Here is a 19,755-nt window from a genome sequence, read left to right as displayed (position 1 = left end):
TTATTACTATACAGAAGTTGGTGGGAGGAGAGATACAACCAGTGCCGAAAGAGACTCAGAAGCTAAAGTCAGTGCAGGACAGGAAATCAAACCATTAAACTTACATTAATAAATATTTTGTGAATATAAAGTAACTTAGAAAAGACAAAAGCAGAAGTCTGACACTGTCTGCTGACTTTTCATTCGCATTCAACACAAAGTAAAGTATCCATATCTTAATAGATGGGTTACTATGCTATTTAAACTGCTGCACCAGCCTGTCCTCAGATGTCTTGACTGACAGCGAGCCAGTGTACTCCATTAATATCCACTGATGGATGCAGGAGCAGTCATGAGGGAAGCTATTATGTTTCTGCGACACCACACTGTTGAAATGTCTCTGTTTTCTAGTCAAACAACAGAAATACTCCAACAGATTTTACTTCTTGGTATCATAACTTCTTGATCCCAAATGTATCTAAAGCCCAGGTGATGATTATTGATTTCAGGCAAAGCAGGCATGTGGCCAAAGACTGCATTATGCATTATGAAGGGGTGGAAATGGTTACACAGCACAAATATTTTGGTAGAGATTTTAATGATTAGCTTCAATTTTATAGGAACACTGAGGTATTTGTGAAGTGGTAGCAACACAAAATTCACATTTTCCCTTCGTGCCAGTCTTTTATCGGTGTTTTATACAGAGGCTCATGTGTTTGTCCTTTATCTGCTGGTTTCACAGCCTTCCTTTAAAAGATAAAAACTGTCTGAACAGCACTTTTAAAGAAGTACTGGTTTGAAACCAGCAAATCCTCCAGAAAACAGTATTTTGGCATTTTGTGGTCATCTATTTGAGGGTGAAATTATTCAGCTGGCATCAGTGTATCCTTAATAAATTTTTTAAAATGTTCATTCCTTCTGCAATTCAGCTACCATAACACTTCAAGCCATTTTTCCCCCATTTGTTTTTTTCTGTAAGTTATCATGTCTAATGGTTATCCCTGTGTTTTATGTTGAAGAGCTGCTCCAAACAAACAGCTGCCAAGGTTCACAATTCACCCTGAAAGTATTGATCACATATATATACTAAAACTTACCATGAACTTAGATCGATAAACTATCAATTATCAATTAACCTGGGAGGAAATCTTTGCTGGCTTAATATGTTCTTACAGTTAGCATTGCATGTACGCTACTTATGCGAGACACAAGGTAATGTTACAAATGGTAGAAACGTAGGATAAGACATATCTGAGCATCTGGGCAAAAAAAATACAATCAAGGGGGAAAAGGTTATCTATACTGTATCATAGTTCCTTATAAGTATCTCCTACATCTACATGTTTGCTTCGTTTTTTGTTACATTTACTGTAATATTGACCAAAAGAATGCCCAAATCACTCTTCTGCACACTCCGTAATGGAGTGAACACTCTTTTGAAAAGGACCCAGAGTCTCTCATCTACATCAACAAGACAGTCAGTGTTAGTTTATCTACATTCCTGTTTCCAACAGTTTGTTCCTGACATATCATCACAGTGACATACCAGAAATGTCATTGTGGAAGCTAGCTATGATTGGTGTAGTCTGTCAGCTGTCTCTCCAAGTCAGTGATGGTGAGCACAATACTCCATCTGGACATCCATGGAGATTAAAAAAAAATTGAAAACAAGAATCACTGTTTGTCCACTGTGTCCACAGCAAAGTAAGTCTCAAGTCTCTTACTTCTTAAATCCAAGGACTATTAAAGTAATAATAACACCAATAAAAACAGTCCTATGCCACTGTTGGTTTCTTCAAGTACACATCCATGATAAGATCATCATGTCCTCCTAAGACAGTTTAACATCATACAATAATTAGTCTCAAGGCTACTGAATGAAGTGATACAATCTAGAAAGCTGTACGTACTGACCTCAATTCTGATCAAGTATAGACTGACAGTAGAACTACTGAACCACTTCCTCACAGCACCCTACAACAAACAGGCCAAAACGAGAGCAAAAAAAGAAGGTAGAACACAGTTACTATTACCTAAAACCTACTTTGCTGAAAAGAAGGGGACAGGAAGGTAACAGCTATTGAGGTCAAATGTATGTACAAATGAGTCCCATCTGTGTGTGTGCGGGTTTATGTCTGTGACACAAGGTAACTGCTCACAGAAGTGTGCAAAGTAGTTGATATTTGCGGGTCCATAAGGTTAGAAATCTAGCTGGATGTTGAAAACTGAGAGGAATGGCTGGTATATTTCAACACCTAAATAGACTTCACTTCCATAACACCTTTGGGAAAATTTAATTCATGATATAAAAACATTAGTCTGGGTTAACAGACTTCTGCTGCAATTAGCACATATTTTATCTATATTTGTTCACCTGTTATAAAGTCGCATTTAATTTTGCTCAGCTGTAAATAAATAAATAAATAAATAAATAAATAAATAAATGAAAATAGTTGAATAAGCAGATACAGAAAAATTACAGCTGTCACATCCATATACTATCCTACATGTACTGCCAAATTAGTTCTACTTTATATAACAAGAATCACTAAATATGGTGTACATTTATTTTGTCTTTTGCTGTACTGAAGAGGACAAACATGTTGGAAGTGATTTCCCAGGCTTTTCTCTCCCGCTACCATCTGTCCTTATTAGAAAGGGAGAACAGATTTTAGAGCCAGAAAGCAATTCGGCACATTTCCCACCAAACCTGAACACCGACCTACAATGTCAATGCTGCACGGAGCTCAAAATAGACTAGTCACTCTAATTACTGCTATGTCTCAAAATATAGCTCATTTTAAAACAGTAAAACACTGCAAAAAAACAAAAAACAAAAAAAAGGATAAAACCATTGACATTTTAGCTCTAAATTAGGATTATCTAGAGAAAGGCAAAAGTTTCAGAAGATGTTTGTTCCTCTTACTTTCTACACCTACTTGAGAGGAGATGATCTTCTGAACAATACGCAAATCAGACACCCCTAAGTTCTTTCTCAGTGCCACACAGTCTGCCGTGAAAGCTTAACAGGACTTGACAAGCCTTTGTGAAGTCCATGTGTCTACAGTAGATAACTAGCTTATGATTTGAAACCAATATCAAAGATGATCACAAGGAATTGAAAGCTTCATTTAGCCCCCAAAATAAGAGATAAAGTAAGATATCCCATGTATTGCAGGATGGTTTCCTAAAATAAATGATCTTATACAAAGGATTGCCAGAGAAAATTTTAGTGTTTCGAATAAAAACTAAAAATTGCCATGGTTTGTTTCCTGTTGCAGTGTTTGTTGGACCCAAGCCGTTTCCACAACAAAGCTATTTCAAAAGGAAATAGCCTATAAAAATGGGTCCCGCTTAACCATGTCAACAAACATTGCTGAGTTTATTACTTAAACCTACAGAGCTGAATGAACATTGTGTTTTTCTAGTCTGTCTGTGCTTATTGTCAGGAAACACTCAAGAAGTCACGAATGATTTCCTACAAAGTTGTGCGGAAAGAAGAATATCCACATCCAACATTAAATATACATTGTGGTGGTGAGAGTATTGTTCAAACAGGAATCAGTGGGATTGGCCAAATTTTACATGATAGTACTTCCAGTTTAATTTGCCAGGTGACCGAGTATGATGACCACAAGGAAAGCACAACAGTTTGTGAATGTGTTTGTTCAAGGCATGTTTACGATCGCGAGCTCTGACTTTTAATTTTAAAAACGTCAGTCAAATGAGTGTACATCCTTTCATAAAGAAATGCAAACACTGTGCTCACGATCTCCTATAATTATATCCTGTGAACTGATCAGAACTATACTCATACTTGACCTCCTCTCGTCTGTGTTATAGATTTGCTGTAGATTTAATGCAGCATTATGTCCTTTGAGTTACTGTTTAAAAACAAACAAAAACAAAAACAAATGGAAAAAACAAACAAACAAACAAAAACACGCAGTAATGCTTTACTAACCGACCTGTATCAAACTGCAGACATGACATAATGGAAAGAGTGGCAGGCCTGTGTCAAAATGGAACAGAACTCAGAATAGTGGGCAGCGAGGAGAAGCTGCCAAATAAAGGTCACAGGTACCATCTCTGCTACAGCAAAGTAGAATTGTTTCCATAAACAACTGTGCATCTGATATAAAATTATTACATCTAATGAAAAGGTAATGAAGCACAGAAATACAAATTACTATCTAAAGCAACAGTTAGCTACAACAGCATTTAATTTGAAATCAGACAGTACTATTGCACTACAGGGCTTTTTCCTGGATGGAAATGCACCATCAGGAGTTGACTATGCGCTAAAGCATGACTGGTCCGTATATCTTTAAAGCAATGAGTAGAGTGTTATCTTATTTATTTACTTTTTTCCCCCCACTGGAAAATAAGTGTATTTTCCATTTTCATAACCCCATTTTGGATGCACTACTTACTTCCTCAGAGGACTGTTGCCAGTTAAAGACGTGCTGCCATTGTAACCTGGAGTCATTTCAGATAAACTAAGCACTAATAATCATGTGTGTATTATTTATTTAACTGGAAATGCAGATGTTGGAGTACGCAAGATGTCTATGCTTACATGCTCTAACATTTCCATTAATATGTTTCCTTGGAAATGGCATGCATGTTCAAAGGCAGGTCAGACATGTTAAGCATCTAAGCACACTTTAAACTATTAGCAGCTGTTGTATATTTTATACAAGTTTCATCTAAGTTGATATTGCTACTTTTCTGATTCATAAAATGACTGCCTGCAATTGTAAATCTAAAGATCTCTACTTTTAATTTCTTTAAAAAAATAAATAAATAAATAAATAAAACTCCACCAACAACAATGTTAAGCCATTACAAGATATTGCACAGTGTCATCCAATCAGCTCCACATTTCATAAACAAAGATTAGGCTCTACTATTTGGCTTCTAAACCACTCCTGGTGCAATTGCCGGTGTGCATGCTAGCTATGATCCCACATCAAAACAACAAGTTAGTTTTAGCCTCGACTGTGCAATCAAGACAGAATCAATGACATAATCTCAGGCCTTCTGAAAACAATGAGCAGGTAGTGGAGTGAGCCATCATGGTATTGATCTAGGCAAAAGGGATTCTTGTAATGGGAGAATCAAGTACACTGGCTCACCTTAACATCAACACTAGTAACACTTCAGAGGGAGGTGAGGGGCTGTTTGGTGTCCAAAGACACACGTGCATACATATAGAAGAGCGGTGTGCTATGCTTGATTCAGTAGCATTTGAGACAGGAAATGCTAAGCTCACACCTCGCAGGGATCTGACTGAGCTGTAAGAAAGAAGCAGAGTGCAGACTGATGCTTCTGGAGACGATGCAACTCTGGTCAAAGCATCCATCTTCCGACATGCTCACTCACATAAACATGCACAAGAACAGATGTTCATTCAAAGAGCAGCTATTACTATGAAGAGGGCAGAAAACGGATAGAGACGGGAGGTGATTTTTTTGTGGTAATTTTAAATGCACACACAGTAAGGCTCAGAGAGAATACAGGGTAGGCGGTTAAGTCAGCATGTCCAGCTAGCTTGTAGTGCCGACCCTCTGTGCTAAAATGGTAGATCCCAGATTTCTCCCCATGCAATCTGCCACCAGCAACCATGGAGGCAAAACAGGAAGAAGACAAGAGAGGAGAGGGAGATGAGGAAAGACGGGATGCAATAAAAGAGGAAAGCTAGCATATTCCCTTTCCTCATCCTCAGATAAAACACACACGCAAGAATTAAAAGGTCCATAAACAAAGACAAACACAGGGCAGACGGAAGGATGGTGATGGTACTTACATGAGGACTCAGTGCCGAACATGGCTGGGCCGGGAGCTGTGATGGAGAGAGAGGAGGAGGAGGAGAAGGAGGAAAGAGAGGAGAGAGAAAGGGGAGGGTGAGAGAGAAAGAGAGAGAAGGGAGGTTGATGAGCAGGCAGCTACACAGCGGGGGTCATCAAAGCAACACAATGCAGCCAGCCGGCCGTCGCTGCCTCCCAGACAGCCAGATGCCCCAGCTCCGCTATCCGTTGCTGCTTTAAAAGCCCTCCTCCAAACACACACAAACACACACAGCTAGTGCAGCTGCCAAAAAAAGGAGGCTTTTGGAGGATTAAATCAAGTACTAAATAAACATAAAATAAAAACTGGCAGAAATCCTTCACAGCCGCAGCAAATCCAGACACGGAGAAGTGGTTGTGGCTAGCTACTGCATCTCTGCTTTTCTGCAGTCTATATCCTCCTCCTTATCCTCTCCATCACTCTCTCACTTCTCATTCCACTGTAGGATTTACTAATGAAGAGAGAGAGCGTGAGATTGTGGGGGAGAGGGAGAGTCTTTCCTGGGGAAAGGAGAGCTAAAAGGAGGGAGTGAAAAAAGAAAATCTGGCAAGGAAGCTCCTGCCACTGTTACTGCAGCCGTTGTAAGACAATAGCTATGCAAACAGAGAGTGACGTCAGGACAGAGGAGGGAGAAAGCTGTCAAAGACTGACTGACAACTACTGCTAGATGGAGAGAGGAAGGGAGGAAAGGAGGAGAAGGGGGGGGGGGGAGAAAGAAGGAGAAACACAAGCAAACTGGATGGAATAAAAGAGCAGATGAGAAAAACATAACAGAGGAAAATACGAGACTGGAGGAGAAACGGGAAAGCAAGGGGGAAGCATACTTAGATGATAAAAAAGGGAAAGAGAGAAAAGGCAGAGGTAGGGCTACAGATACAAACAGGACACACACACACACACACACACACACACACACACACACACAAAAACAATGAAGCAGCGAAGGGGGCAGGGGGCTTTCATCTGTTAGTTCGACAAATTGAAACAAGTATGAAGCAGAGCATTGGAGACTACTGTGTATTTACTTGCTATTGACACACATACACGCACGCATCAGGGAGCCAGAACAAAAATGTTCTGATCACAGCATCATCAATCAAACTTGCACAGAAGACTTTAAAATTAAATCGCAATATTATCAATAATGTGAATTATTTTAGCAATAATAATAACAATAATAATAACAACAACAACAACAACACCACACAGTAGATAGTTATGTAAGATTACAATTAAACAGAGCAACTGCAAGTGGAAATTATATAGAAGACAGAAAGAAACTTCATAGTAGTGTTACTCACCTGCTGTCATGAGACTGCTGTACAGTGGCATAAATATTGGTGTTTGCTCTGTTTGACAGTTATAGGTAAGCACGTATCTAAAGCACAGTAAAAAGTCATTGAAAAATTAAAATAAACAAAAACCTGCAATGTACCAAAAAACCCTTTGGTCAGTGTATTCGGGGCACCATGATCTAAATGATTCAATTTTTTCCTGCCTCTTTTAGGACACACATATACCCTGAGGTGCCCGTTATTGCACACTGTAACACCTTAATGAAGACTGGTACTAAATGTAATAAAATAAACGCAATACCCAGCAACTGTGCAGCGGCAATCTGCCCTGAACCTGCTTTAGGGAAATGAATAGATACAGTCTGCACAACAGCTTCTGTCCAACCAGCCTACAAACCTAAATAGATAGATGGTCATCCAGCCGGACGCTTTAATGGCCCCCACTGTGAATACGATGAAGACAGCTAGCATGTGGATTAGCTCAGCTGCTGAAGAGACGAGCGTGTACTGTTGGAGGCCTCTCATCTTTTGTGTCTCATATACCCACCTCCTCCTCCTCCACCACGTCTTTGTTCTTCAAGCACAGGCAAGAGACCCCTTCTCTAACCCTGCTACTAAGTTAAAATATGTGAAATCAGCAGTACTGAGTCAAAATGTAGTTTTCTTATAAGGAAAATCTGGTGTTAGGTTAGGATAATAAAAAAATATTTTAAGATTTACATCTTACATGAAATATAGCTACACGCATTTACATCTTAATCTATCATATCCATGAACCGTAGCCACACGCTTACCTCTGGCCCACCTACCTACTCATGGAAGAACATAGCACATGTGCCCGTCCTTAGCAAACAGAGTTTAGCCACATATCATTATGCTATTTTTACATGTGAAAAATCACTGCTATTCTGTTACACTCTACAATCTATGTCCAACATTAAAAAAACAAAACACACTTATCAAAATTAAACTGCTGTGAAAAATGTGCTACCTCGAATACCAACTGCCTCCTGGTGTTCTCTGGAGAAAAGCCATTGACCATTAAAACTCCAACTACCATTCAATAGTCAGAAGTGATAGGGTGCTTATTGTGTTACTCTTAGTTAATAGCTAACATCCTAAACACATTTAAAATAGGGCTGTTCTCCTTGGCAGGTGTACTGTATATAGAAAGTATAAAACACTAGAAAATGCTTAATGTAATTGGCCTCCACAGGAGGTTTTACTGGGCATATCCCTACTCTTCCACACTAACATGCTAACACTGCTGCTCCACCATCATCACTTGTCTCAAAGTTAAACAGTGTATGCTCTGCTGACCTACTAAATGCAACCACCCCCCAGAGACTGTCCATGCTTTCTTCCTGTTGAATGCCAGATTGAAAATTCTGTTTTGTGTTGTGCCCATATTAACACATACTTTTTCTAATATCAATAGTCTCATATATGTGCATGTCTTCCAGCTAAATTGACATTAAAAAAAAAAAAAACTCCCTAGATCCCATTGTTTTAGATAATTACAGACCCATTTCCAAACTGCCATTCTTTTTAAAGACCCTTGAGAAAGTTGTCATTCATCACCTCTTTCAGTTGGTGCAGAGAAACAATGTCTTTGATAAATTCTGGTTAACGATGAAACATAGCACTAAAACTCTGTCATTAGTAATATTCAGTAATAGTCTTATACACTAGGATAGAGGTGAATATTCCTTTTTAGTCCTACTAGACTTCTCTGACCATGCCACTATATTAACAACAGTGTTTTCTCATACAGTGCCTCACTCAAATTCCCTCCATCTGAATTCTGGCCTAAAACTGTGGTTCTTAGCAACTCGGTAGCAACTTCTTCAGAGAGGTTAGTCATTACATCAGCTCACTCGCTAGCAATATCAAAACATATGCCAAGAACATTGGCATCATTTTGGACATATCACACCTTGCTTCCAGCAAAATTCAGAAGTCACTTTAAAATTCTACTATTAACATATAAAACTCTACATGGTCAGACACCTGTTTATACAGCAGAGTTACTGAGACATTATTACAGCAGACAGCCCCTCAGATTATCTTACCAACATGTCTGCTCCATCCTCTTATTTTAAAACCAGAAGACACTTTTGGGGTTGTAGCACCAATATTCTGAAATAGCCTTCCTCAGTCCAGCCAGTCCGGCTGTTTTAAATGACTTTTGAAAAATCATTTTTATAGGTTAGCTTTACTTTAATCTTTCTCCCATTACTTGTTGGTCATAGGTTGTGTCTGGAAGTGTGTATGCTGAAGTCTGTATGTTTGACTATGTCTGGTGGAACATGTATAATTATCTTTAATTATCTTTAATGAGTGGCTTCTATTCAAACTGTGAAACACTTTACACTTTAAAAAGAGAACTAGAGGCGTTTTTCTGTTTGTTTTTAAAAAGCTACAGTACTAAATAAACCCAATCAAAAAAGCTGGGAATTTGTTTTTGGTTGATTATTTCTTTATTGTAACGATGTTTCTTGGCAATAAATCTTATACCTTACATCTTATTTCTTCTTGGCACCATGTTTGCATTGAATATTTGTGGGTACAGCAGCACAATTAGGGTGTGCAAATGAAAAACTTCCCAAATCTGGTATTGGCTCTTGTTCTGATCTTCTGCTACCCTAGGCAATGATCATCAGGTGCCTGATTGGTGTCTGATTAGCAGCATCTTTGAGCATGGACGCTGCAACAGTGGTGCAACAGCATGCCACGTTTGACTGATCTGACACAGCTGTAAATGACTCTCATACTGAGCTAAAATGAGAATAGTGAACAATGCCAATACGTTTTTTTCACCCATTCATACTTTTAAAGGAAATTGAATAATCATATATAGTAAGCACTATGTTATATTGAAATATTCAAAGGTTTGATAACAGAACAGATTTGATAAGATGAACAAGCTTTGCAGTGCACTGACAATCCTTCCACTCTTAATAAAGACTCCTGAGATTCTGTTAATTACACAAGGGGCAGCCTGAAAGAGCTGCCCCTTGTGTAATTGGAGAGGTGAGGGGAAGCAAGCTGGGACTTTACAACATGCAGCGTGCTCTGCTCTTATGTCAGATCAGCAAGGTCTGGTATTGCAAACTAAACATACATAAGATTTTCTTAATCTGAATAAACGGAATAGACTAACTGAATAAATTAAGGTATAGAAATCCCCAAAAGTTGATTCTGTTCATCTGGACGTAGCGTTTTCAGTGGGAAAAATGTTTTGCCCCAGCCTTATCTTACTTTACCTTTGCACATTATGCAAATGTACTGTTTATAAGGTTGGAGAAACCTGCAGTCGGCTGAGATTGAAGTCACTTGGTTAAGTGACGAAACGTTTCTCCCCCTGAAAACGCTACATCCAGATGAACTGAATCAACTTTTTGGGAATGCTGTTCAGTGTCGTGACCTTTCAAAGAGGCCTACTGACCCAACTGGACACCTACCCATTCAGTGGTTTCCACATTAGAGCAGGGCAATATGACCAAAAATATTTATCACGATATACATTTGAAAATTTGCGATAACGATATAACTGACGATATAATTGACACTAGACAAAATACTTTACAACTCCACAACTTTATTAGTGCAAATAAAAAAACATCAATGTATTTTCACTTAAACAAGCAGCTGTTTTTTATGTGCATTAAAGTTATATAAAAATGTAACAGTGCAAATGCAAATTCCTCGCTGACAGTTTAACCAAAAGCCATTTCCAGTAGAAACTGGCCGACATATCCTCAGTATAACCATGTATAATATCCACAAAACTTACAAAGAGGTTATACACACACAATACGGTAATATTATGTTGAAGCACAGTACGTATCACTCCGCGAGGCTCCTGCCTACGATAGCCGTAATGCTCCGACAATCCATCAAGCGGTGCGGCTTCATAGCTTAGCAAAGTCGTACTAAAACATTTGACAGGTTTTCGAGCGCCGTGTACCACATAAAATCGTTTTGAGGTCAGTAAACACAACCAGAATTCATACATAAGGCACACGGGATTATAAGGGGCACTGTTGATTTCCAGAAAAATCAAAGGATTGATTTTAAGTGTGCCGTATTTTCCAAAAAATACGGTGATAACGACGGCCCGCTAGCATGCTCTACCAAAAACAGTGCTTTGTTGTGTATCTGACGGACGAAAGCTAAACCAGTTCCACACCACTGAAGTTGCAGCATTTTTACAAACCAATTCCGGTTCATCCGTTTTATTCAACGACCCGCTTTCGCCTTTCTTATTCTCCGTCGCCGCCATGCTTTCTCCGCCATGTGCGTGTGAAAACAAAGGCACTGCGCATGCGCGTTTTACCCATATTCTACCGCGATATTTCATTTTCTTATCGTTGCCCAACATTATACCAGTATTACCATGAACGGTGTGATATGGCCCAGCCCTATTCCACATGCAAAACCACCACTGACTTTTGACAGAGGAATCAAGGATAACTCGATACCAAATACATAGAACTTCCAACTACCAATTCTTCCTTTAAAGAATTTAGATTTCAAGAAATGCCAAACAAAGCAAAAACTTACTGAAGTGACTTGAGGTTCTTTCCATACAGAAGTGTTGCTGCTGGGCTTTTACATTAACATTTTGTGCCTCGTTAGAAACCTTGCTGTGCCTTGTCGTTTCTCCTCAGCTCCCATTTTTGTTTCATTTAATTTTACTGTTCTAATGAAAACTACACATTTTGTAAAAAACTGTCATGTCTCCAACACCTTTGAATGAACTGCACTCATTGGGCAGACTTTATTACGCTTGCAGTGAAGTAGCACGGTGTTGTCAACATGACAAAACTTCATATTCCTTCCATTTCCCTCTGTTTTGTGTGCAAGTGAAACAGACATAAATAGTGGTAGTGAAACAAAGCAGAGAGAAGCGAAACTAGCGGAGCTGTAAATGACTGTGAAAGGCAGGGGGACTCTTGTATTAGGAACAAATGACACAAGTGCATATAAATAACTACAAAAACATATATGAATTGTTTTCTAATGCCTTTTCTTTTTTCTTTCATTTGGTTGATTTATTTGGCGGTGGCCTAGCTCACCCAACCAATGGTAATTTGAACACTTGTCAGGCATTGACTAAAGGAACAATGACATCCTTCAATGAATGCTTTACTTTAAACAGTGCTCCACACTGCCTCTCTTCAGTGGAACTGCATTCATGAGCCATTAATTCCTGAACAATACACACCTCACCTCGCCTCCGGTTCCATCACAAAGTATCACCCCAAAAAAGCATCTCCTTCTGGTTGCTAAGCAACTGAAAATAAGCGTGAGAGGAGTGTGGCCATCCTTCGGCAAGAGAAAAATGAGGGGAAGCATAAAAGGAGGAGGAGAAGGACAGAAGCTCCAGTAGAGTTGAATGTGTTGATAATGAGGTGAAAAGAAGTATGAGCTTCACAAGACAAATATTAGAAAGAACCAAATTGTTAGAACAATGTCGCCTTAGTGGCTGAGTCTCATATGCTATATGCCATCCCACCACTATACCATTTTAAAAAATTACAAGCAGAACTAAGTATAAAAAGAAGTAGTTACATATCTCAAAAGAGTCTGAGGCAGAACTGGGGCAGATAAGCCTCACCCCCTCTTTTAGTTTAGCAGACTTTAGGATGAGACCAATGTCCTTTCAATGTTTCTGCTAGAGTTGACACACCATTAATCCAGCATATCTGTTGGTGGTCAAATTTATCATTTGAATGGTGAAAAGTGGTGGATTTTTCTGGCCTGATGAGAATGAATTTAGAGCACTTGAAGTTAGCTAGAATGAGATAGGACTGTGCCCACCAGATCAAACACACAACAACAGAGATTGATGAGTCTTTTTTAACAACCATGTCCCCAGCTACTACTACCAGATACTCACATGGGACAGGAAGGAAGGTCGGTGTAGTTTTCATTATCTACACATGGTCACTGTTCAAATGCAGTACCATGTTTAGCTAACTGGGTCAGAAATACTGCAACTATCGTTGCTGACATCAACTGATCAAGATGGGGGACTGTTTCCCCAGCATCCTAGAGCTGCAATTACTAGACAACTAATGCAGGGAGAACAAATGAAACAAAATAACTGCATTACAGCCCACTAGTTTCATTTCATAAAAACCTCCCAAAACCTTTAGAGACATTTTTATTTATCAAACAGCAAGATAAAAGGAACATGCTTTTGTGAAAGAAGGTAATTCAGACTGTACCCAGGTTGATCGTGTTTGTATGTGCAGTCGCAACCCATAGGCCCTTTCTGAGCGAGGAAAACACAGGAATCCACTGGTCTTACATGCAAATATGTTAATACAAATGGCAAAAATATGACTAAATCAAGCCCTTTTTAAAAAAAGCTGAGACTGAATTTGCAGATTAGGAGCTCTTCAAGGTTCATGGTATAATTTAGAAAGTCTAAGTAAATCATTAATAGTGTAATTAGAAACACATTTATAGATTTGAAAATGAGCTAATTTGTTGTGAGTGTGCTAATAGACTTTTTATAAATACTTACTGTATTGTAATTTGCGTTAAATTCAGGCAGTTACTGATTATTCAGTATTTTGTGCGACCTGATCTAAAGTCAGGACCATCTATGCCTTATAAAGAGCACTGATAAATGAAACTGGAAGGCCAGCAGGACATTGAGACTCAAAGAAGTCTTAGCTATCTTCACAACAGAAAAATGAAACAGACATTTGTATGATACTGAACACAAAATAACTATTACAAGATGCAAACACAACTCACTTAACGCTGCTAAATAATAAAATTTAAAAGTTGGTTGATTCGCACCCTGCTGCTAGATCATACATTCACTTTTATTTATGCCCGCCTTTAAGGAGCAGGAGGATTCTCATGACTGATATCTGTCACCATGCAGACAACACCGCCACATCAGCGCTGATACTGAAAGAGAAGTCAAGAGGAGAAGCAAACACAGTGCCTAATGCCCCCACCATGTCTTGCTTTCAGGCTGTGTCCAGCCAGACCCCATGGGCCCAGCCACCATGGTCTCTCCTGTAGCACCCATCTCCCAGGTTTGGCTCCATGGTGGCGCCTCAGTTACCCTATCCTGGTCAGAGTAGCCATGTCCCTTGATTTCTTTTTCATCACAGGGGCTTGTCTGAATTGCTGTTAGTCTCACCCAGATCCATAAAATACAGTCAGACAGACTGTAATAATAATAATAATAATAATGATAATAATAATAATAATAATAATAATAATAATAATAACAATAATAATAATAATAATGATAATAATAATGATAATAATAATTTAGATGGGGCTTAAGCCAGATGTAATATTAAACAATGATCATCCTTTCTCAATTTATATTTTTAGTTATATTATAACTAAACTTATATTTAGTTATATTTTATATTGCTAAGAACTGTACAATACTAAAAAAAGAGAAAAGCTCTAGTCGCACTGAGACAATTTACGACATGGACTGGAGCATTACCCAGCTTCATTACTGCAGAGTCCCTCAGATGGTTGCGTTTAGTTTTACACAGAATCTTGCTAATTTTAATCAGTTTGCATAGATTCAAATATGTGCAAGAAGTCAAACCTTAACAGCATTTAAATACACACCACATGCCATGTCATTCATCAAACTGTCTCTGTATGTAAAATAGGAAGCCAGAAAGAGGAACAGAGGGTGGGGAAATAATCACTTGCTTCATGTTGTCGTACTGTGGCTGTTAGCCTTCTCTGATGAACTTCTCTCTTTGGCATGTAGCAAATAGTAGTATAATTAAAAAATAAACTAGTTAATTTAACATTTAGATGCTGGACCCAAATCATGAATTCAGTGCTCTGTTCTTATGTTTCATTATTCAGCCAGCTATGCTGAGAAAATGCACAAACCACCAACCACAAATACAAGTAGTTAATATGTCAGCATCTTCTGTATGTATTATCTTTATCACACCACTACATCCTGTATACAGAGGCTAGTTTCTTGAACTGCTGCAAACACCAACTGCTGCACAAAAGTACTAGTATAACATGATTGTGGCCACAGTTGATTAAGTGGTGTATTTTATAAGGCTGGTATCTTAAAATCTAAACAGTCCAACTTCCATTTTACATACTGATAGCAAAAAATATGAAAAGACTTCCGTCTACTGAGCTACAGCAAGTTCAGTAGATGGAGTCCATATTTCAACTTTGGGAACAAAAAACAAAAAACAGAAACACTTTCTAGCTTCTATGACTCTCTTTACCTCCCTACATTTTTCATCACACCCTTTCCTTCAGGACTGCTATAAATTCTTTGAGTGGATTTGTACAGGACAATGGATTTTACCTGCATTTCCCTCATCAGTGTAAAGTCAGTGTGCCTACACAACAGTCCAAAAGACTTTTCTCATTTAGCCGGGGCAGTTATAGACATGGGAGGTCAGATATTAACCAACCAGCTGTTAGGCCTTGAAGTGTTCTTCTCGAATAACCCTTCAGTCTAAAGGGTGATCAAGGGTTTCTGATGTGAAAGTTCTCCCTGTGTATAGCTCTGTGCAGAAAAACACTCAGCCTGTGGACATTTCTAGGCAGGGTGGAGCTGTATGCTCTGTCAAAGGTAGAGCTAACTTTTCTGGCTGAGATCATGTTACAAGTGTGCTGCACAGGTTCTAAATAAAGGTTTCTGACCAGTCTGATCTGGCTTTGTGGTGAATGTGTGCTGTGGCTGCTTGTGTCACATCGCACAGCTGACTCAGAGCATTTCTTATATTCTTCATTCAATCTGAGACAACTTGATTTTATGCTATAGTGTTTAGTGTGTCGAATGGAGATGTGTGTGTTTAATGTCTCACTACACATATGTCCAAATAAATAAATATATATAAGAGCATATTTGATGTATTTTTGTTGTTATCAGAGTTGTGGACCTTCCTCTCAGTACAGAATCATCATTTCTCTAGCCCAGGCTGACATTTTTGAAACATTTTCACAGTAGGAAAAAAAATTCAGTCTTCAAAGAGATTTTATTTCTGATGCATTTAGTATTTCTCTGGGGAATATGAAGCTTGGGAAAAATGCCCTGGAGAATGTGTCTGAATCCAAACACAATTTATCACATTATCAGCCTGCCAGTATTTCCCACAAACATTGAAGAAAAAAAAAAAAGTTCAATTATAGCTCTACTGCAGTGGTCACTAAGGGTTAGTAAGCAATGTTACACTATCAAAAAATGGTATGTTAATCTTCCCTTTAAACTTCAATTTCTTATACTCTGACATTTTGAGTATTATAGCTGTGCATCAAAATGATAGTGCCCATTCTAGAGGTCAGGACTAATCGTGTTTCAGCAGTTTCAACAGTTTACTGGTGAGGGCGGTCCTCATTACCAGGGGTGCACATAAGTGGTCCGCAGGTGCACAGTCGCTGTCAAAATAAAAGATGTGCACCAGATAAGAAGTTGTAACGCGCGTTTGCATACATAAGATTTTCTGGAGGAGGACAGCCATTTGTTTAGAACTCCTAAAGATGTCGAAGACGCAAGCTCCTTTAAGCAATTACTTTGGTGTTCCTCCACCTCCAAAGAAATGTCAGAAGGAGTCCGAACCGCAAAAGAAGCGCGTATTCTCGGAAAAGTGGTTGCAGGAGGTGAGCTGGCTTCAAACAAATGATGAACGCACAGAGATGTGGTGCAGAATATGCCGTGAAAATCCCACTCTAGTGGACAAAAACAGTGCCTTTTATATGTACGCAAACACGCGTCGCAACTTCTTATCTGGTGCGCGTCTTATTTTGATAGCGAATGCGCACCTGCGGACCACTTATGTGCACCCCTGCTCATTACCATTGTTTGTGCTCTGTAGATTGGTTAGTAATCAAAAACAAAAAAAAAGGCATGTGTCCATCAGTCTATATTTTAGGTGACTTTATTTTACCACTAGTCTAAGTTTTTTCTTCAGTAGGAACATCCCTACCGAGCATGTACCCAATGAATGTGCCAAGCAATCTATGGAATCATCAACACTGGAGATTTTTGGGAGAATCGGGTTGTACATTTTCCCACTATTCCCTTTCTCACACATGGCAAACAACAGGAAATTGCCCACTTCAGACACCTCTGGAAACACCAATCATTGGTTTAGGCGAGGGAACTGACACGACCCCCACTCATTAGCTGTAAAAGACCCGACTATTATTTTCCGCTGTCACAGTCTGAGATCACACAGACTCTGTAAAAAGAAGCTGGCAGAGCCTCCGTTGGGTCCAGATAGAGTGAGAGCTGCTGTGTGTGTGTGTGTGAAAAGACTTAAGTGAGTGACAATTGAGACAAATGCTGGTGTGATAGTTGGTTGGATAAATTATCATTAATGAACCAGATACTCTGCACAAAGCCGTCTGCATAAGCAAATCACAAGCTTGCTGAAAGCAGACGATAGTGTAGTTTTGCCATCTAACACACACAGTGAGGAGCAGGCCAACATGAGCTTCAATTCAGTGTAATCTGCATTAAATATGCCTCAATAGACAGTTTGGTATACTATATATGAGACACAGGTTTTATTATTATTTTTTTTTTTTTTTTTAAACAGAGCAATTTATTACCGCCATGTTTCGTCATCACAGAAAAAAAATGAGAACATGCATCTTATACTGTGAGACAATTCTGCATAATGTTGCTATAAAGTCAAAGTAACATTTGTTGACCTTCTCAGGAAAGTCAAGCAGAGCTGATTAGTGTGCCTTGCATATTTACCAAGCCACATGTTGTACGTGCTACCAAGTTTGAAAGAGTTGAATATGCATTAAAAATAAAATTGGTATAAACTGTCTTTGTCAGGAGTTTTTTTTTGTTCACAGAAGATTTCCTGGCTTCTTCCAAAAAGAGGATTTAGTCACAGCAAAATCAGCAGCACTGTAATAAAATATTTCTCTAAAAAGTTTATAATTGGGGTTTATTATAGGTTTACTGTAGACATTTGTGTTTCCCAAATGCAACAACATGTTTTGTAAGCAGTCTTGCAGATTTTTTTTTTATATTCAAGCAAACACTATGATGAAAGAAGATGCCCTTTATCAAAACATACAGCAACTAAATAACATGTTGTCTCGCTTTCCTACCCACAAAAGGGATTTGCTGTAAAGTTATTGCTAATCACTTTTATCACCTAAGGAAGATGAAAAAGGACAGGTTTAATGAGGGGTGACGGCTATCTAAATGGAGATTAGATGAAGCACCCTGGCCAGTTTTAAGGGAGGGAATCCCACAAGTTCGCATTTCTCATTGTAAAGGAGGAACTAAGAAGAAATATTATAAGCATATACTGGTGTCAGCCAGGAAGAGGAAGTGAAACTGTGTTATCAATTCAACACCTTGCGTGACGTTTCCCATAAGATCAACTGTAAGAAAAGGTCAAGCATGATAAACTGTTTCAAAAATACACCTCTTCTTTATTTTTACTGATGTTTTCAGATGTTATTCTCTCTAACTGACTGCAGATTTTTTTTTAGTTCAACCTCAGATACGTAACAGCACGATGACGAGGGCACATTGTAGCTGTGGGGTTTCAGTTCCATTCAACGTCCCCACTGTGAAATTAAATGAAATAATATTTATAGCCAGCTGAGACTGTATGTATGCCATTAGTTAAATCTAATAAAATGAGGATATGCTGAAGAGATACAAAACCCATGTTCAGATATCCAGTTTGGCTTGACATTATTTTTTTTTTTCTTTGACCACATTTAGAAGACACCAATGTCTGACTCACTGAGAAACTTTTATACATGCTTTTCATAATCTATTGATTGTTCACTTCAAAACCTGCTTGCATGTACTGCAAAGGAAGACATTTTTCAGTTACCAAAAACTCAAATCACTTTGATTAAGACAATAAAGGTGACTTATAATTATTATTATGCTCATCCCCAACTGTTTTCTTCCTAGCACTGCATGATTTACATTTCAAACTAATCCTTCATAGCAGACAATGAGTTAATTTCCTGTCTGAAAAAACCCATTTCAGCTACTCTACCTTTAAGCCAACTTTCTTCTGACTGGCTGACTCTGGCAAAGAGGAGGTTTAAACCATAGACTGTATATAAAAAAGGGATATAGTTTCAGAGTTTGCAAAGGAAGCCAACACAGATGTGCTTTAAACCTGCATTTCTTTCCTTAAAGATAGAAGAAGCAACTCTGGAAGGAAGTAATGGTCAGAACTTCAATAAACGGTAGATGGAAATTACTGATGTAGATAAGAAGGCTAGGATATAAGCAGCTGCTTAAAAAGCTCGACCCAAGATATAACATCCCAGGGCTAAAATTATTTTCCAATTTCGATTTCATTATACAACAATATTGTGAAGCTACTGAAGAGTGACAAGGCTTAGTTACTTTAGCTGCTGTTAAACTGAAATGCTAAGCAGTAATGTTACAATTTTACTGAAACACTGTAATTTTGTGCTTATATTTGACTTATTGTTATGGGGGTTTTTCTAACACATATATAATCGCAAAGTTTCTTGAAGTATCATGGCATAATTTTTGGGGCTATATTGCACACCCCTAATGCCCAGCTGTATAGAAGTCTTTGGGAAAAACAGCCCTTTACTCATTTCTTTTCTGAGATGCTGCAGACAAAGT

The 19,755-nt window shown here is 38.5% G+C and overlaps 1 protein-coding gene across 5 annotated transcripts in view; it reads right to left on the bottom strand.

The window, feature by feature from the left end:
* LOC116317485 (suppressor of tumorigenicity 7 protein homolog) overlaps positions 1–19,755 on the bottom strand; it is a 56,490-nt gene that overhangs the window by 31,764 nt on the left and 4,971 nt on the right. For 4 of the 5 annotated variants that reach the window (XM_031736266.2, XM_031736267.2, XM_031736268.2 and 1 more), the window contains exon 2: positions 5,789–5,824. The exons of the other annotated variant lie outside the window; for it this stretch is intronic. In XM_031736266.2, coding sequence (XP_031592126.1) covers positions 5,789–5,810 — 22 coding nt within the window. In that variant the 5' untranslated portion in view covers positions 5,811–5,824. The remainder of the gene's footprint in view (positions 1–5,788; positions 5,825–19,755) is intronic. 5 annotated transcript variants of the gene reach the window in all.

Source organism: Oreochromis aureus, linkage group 7 (assembly GCF_013358895.1).
Source record: "Oreochromis aureus strain Israel breed Guangdong linkage group 7, ZZ_aureus, whole genome shotgun sequence".
Classification (NCBI taxonomy): Eukaryota; Metazoa; Chordata; class Actinopteri; order Cichliformes; family Cichlidae; genus Oreochromis; species Oreochromis aureus.
The sequence above is the reverse complement of the archived record's forward strand: the minus strand, read 5'-3'. Positions and strand labels throughout refer to the sequence as shown.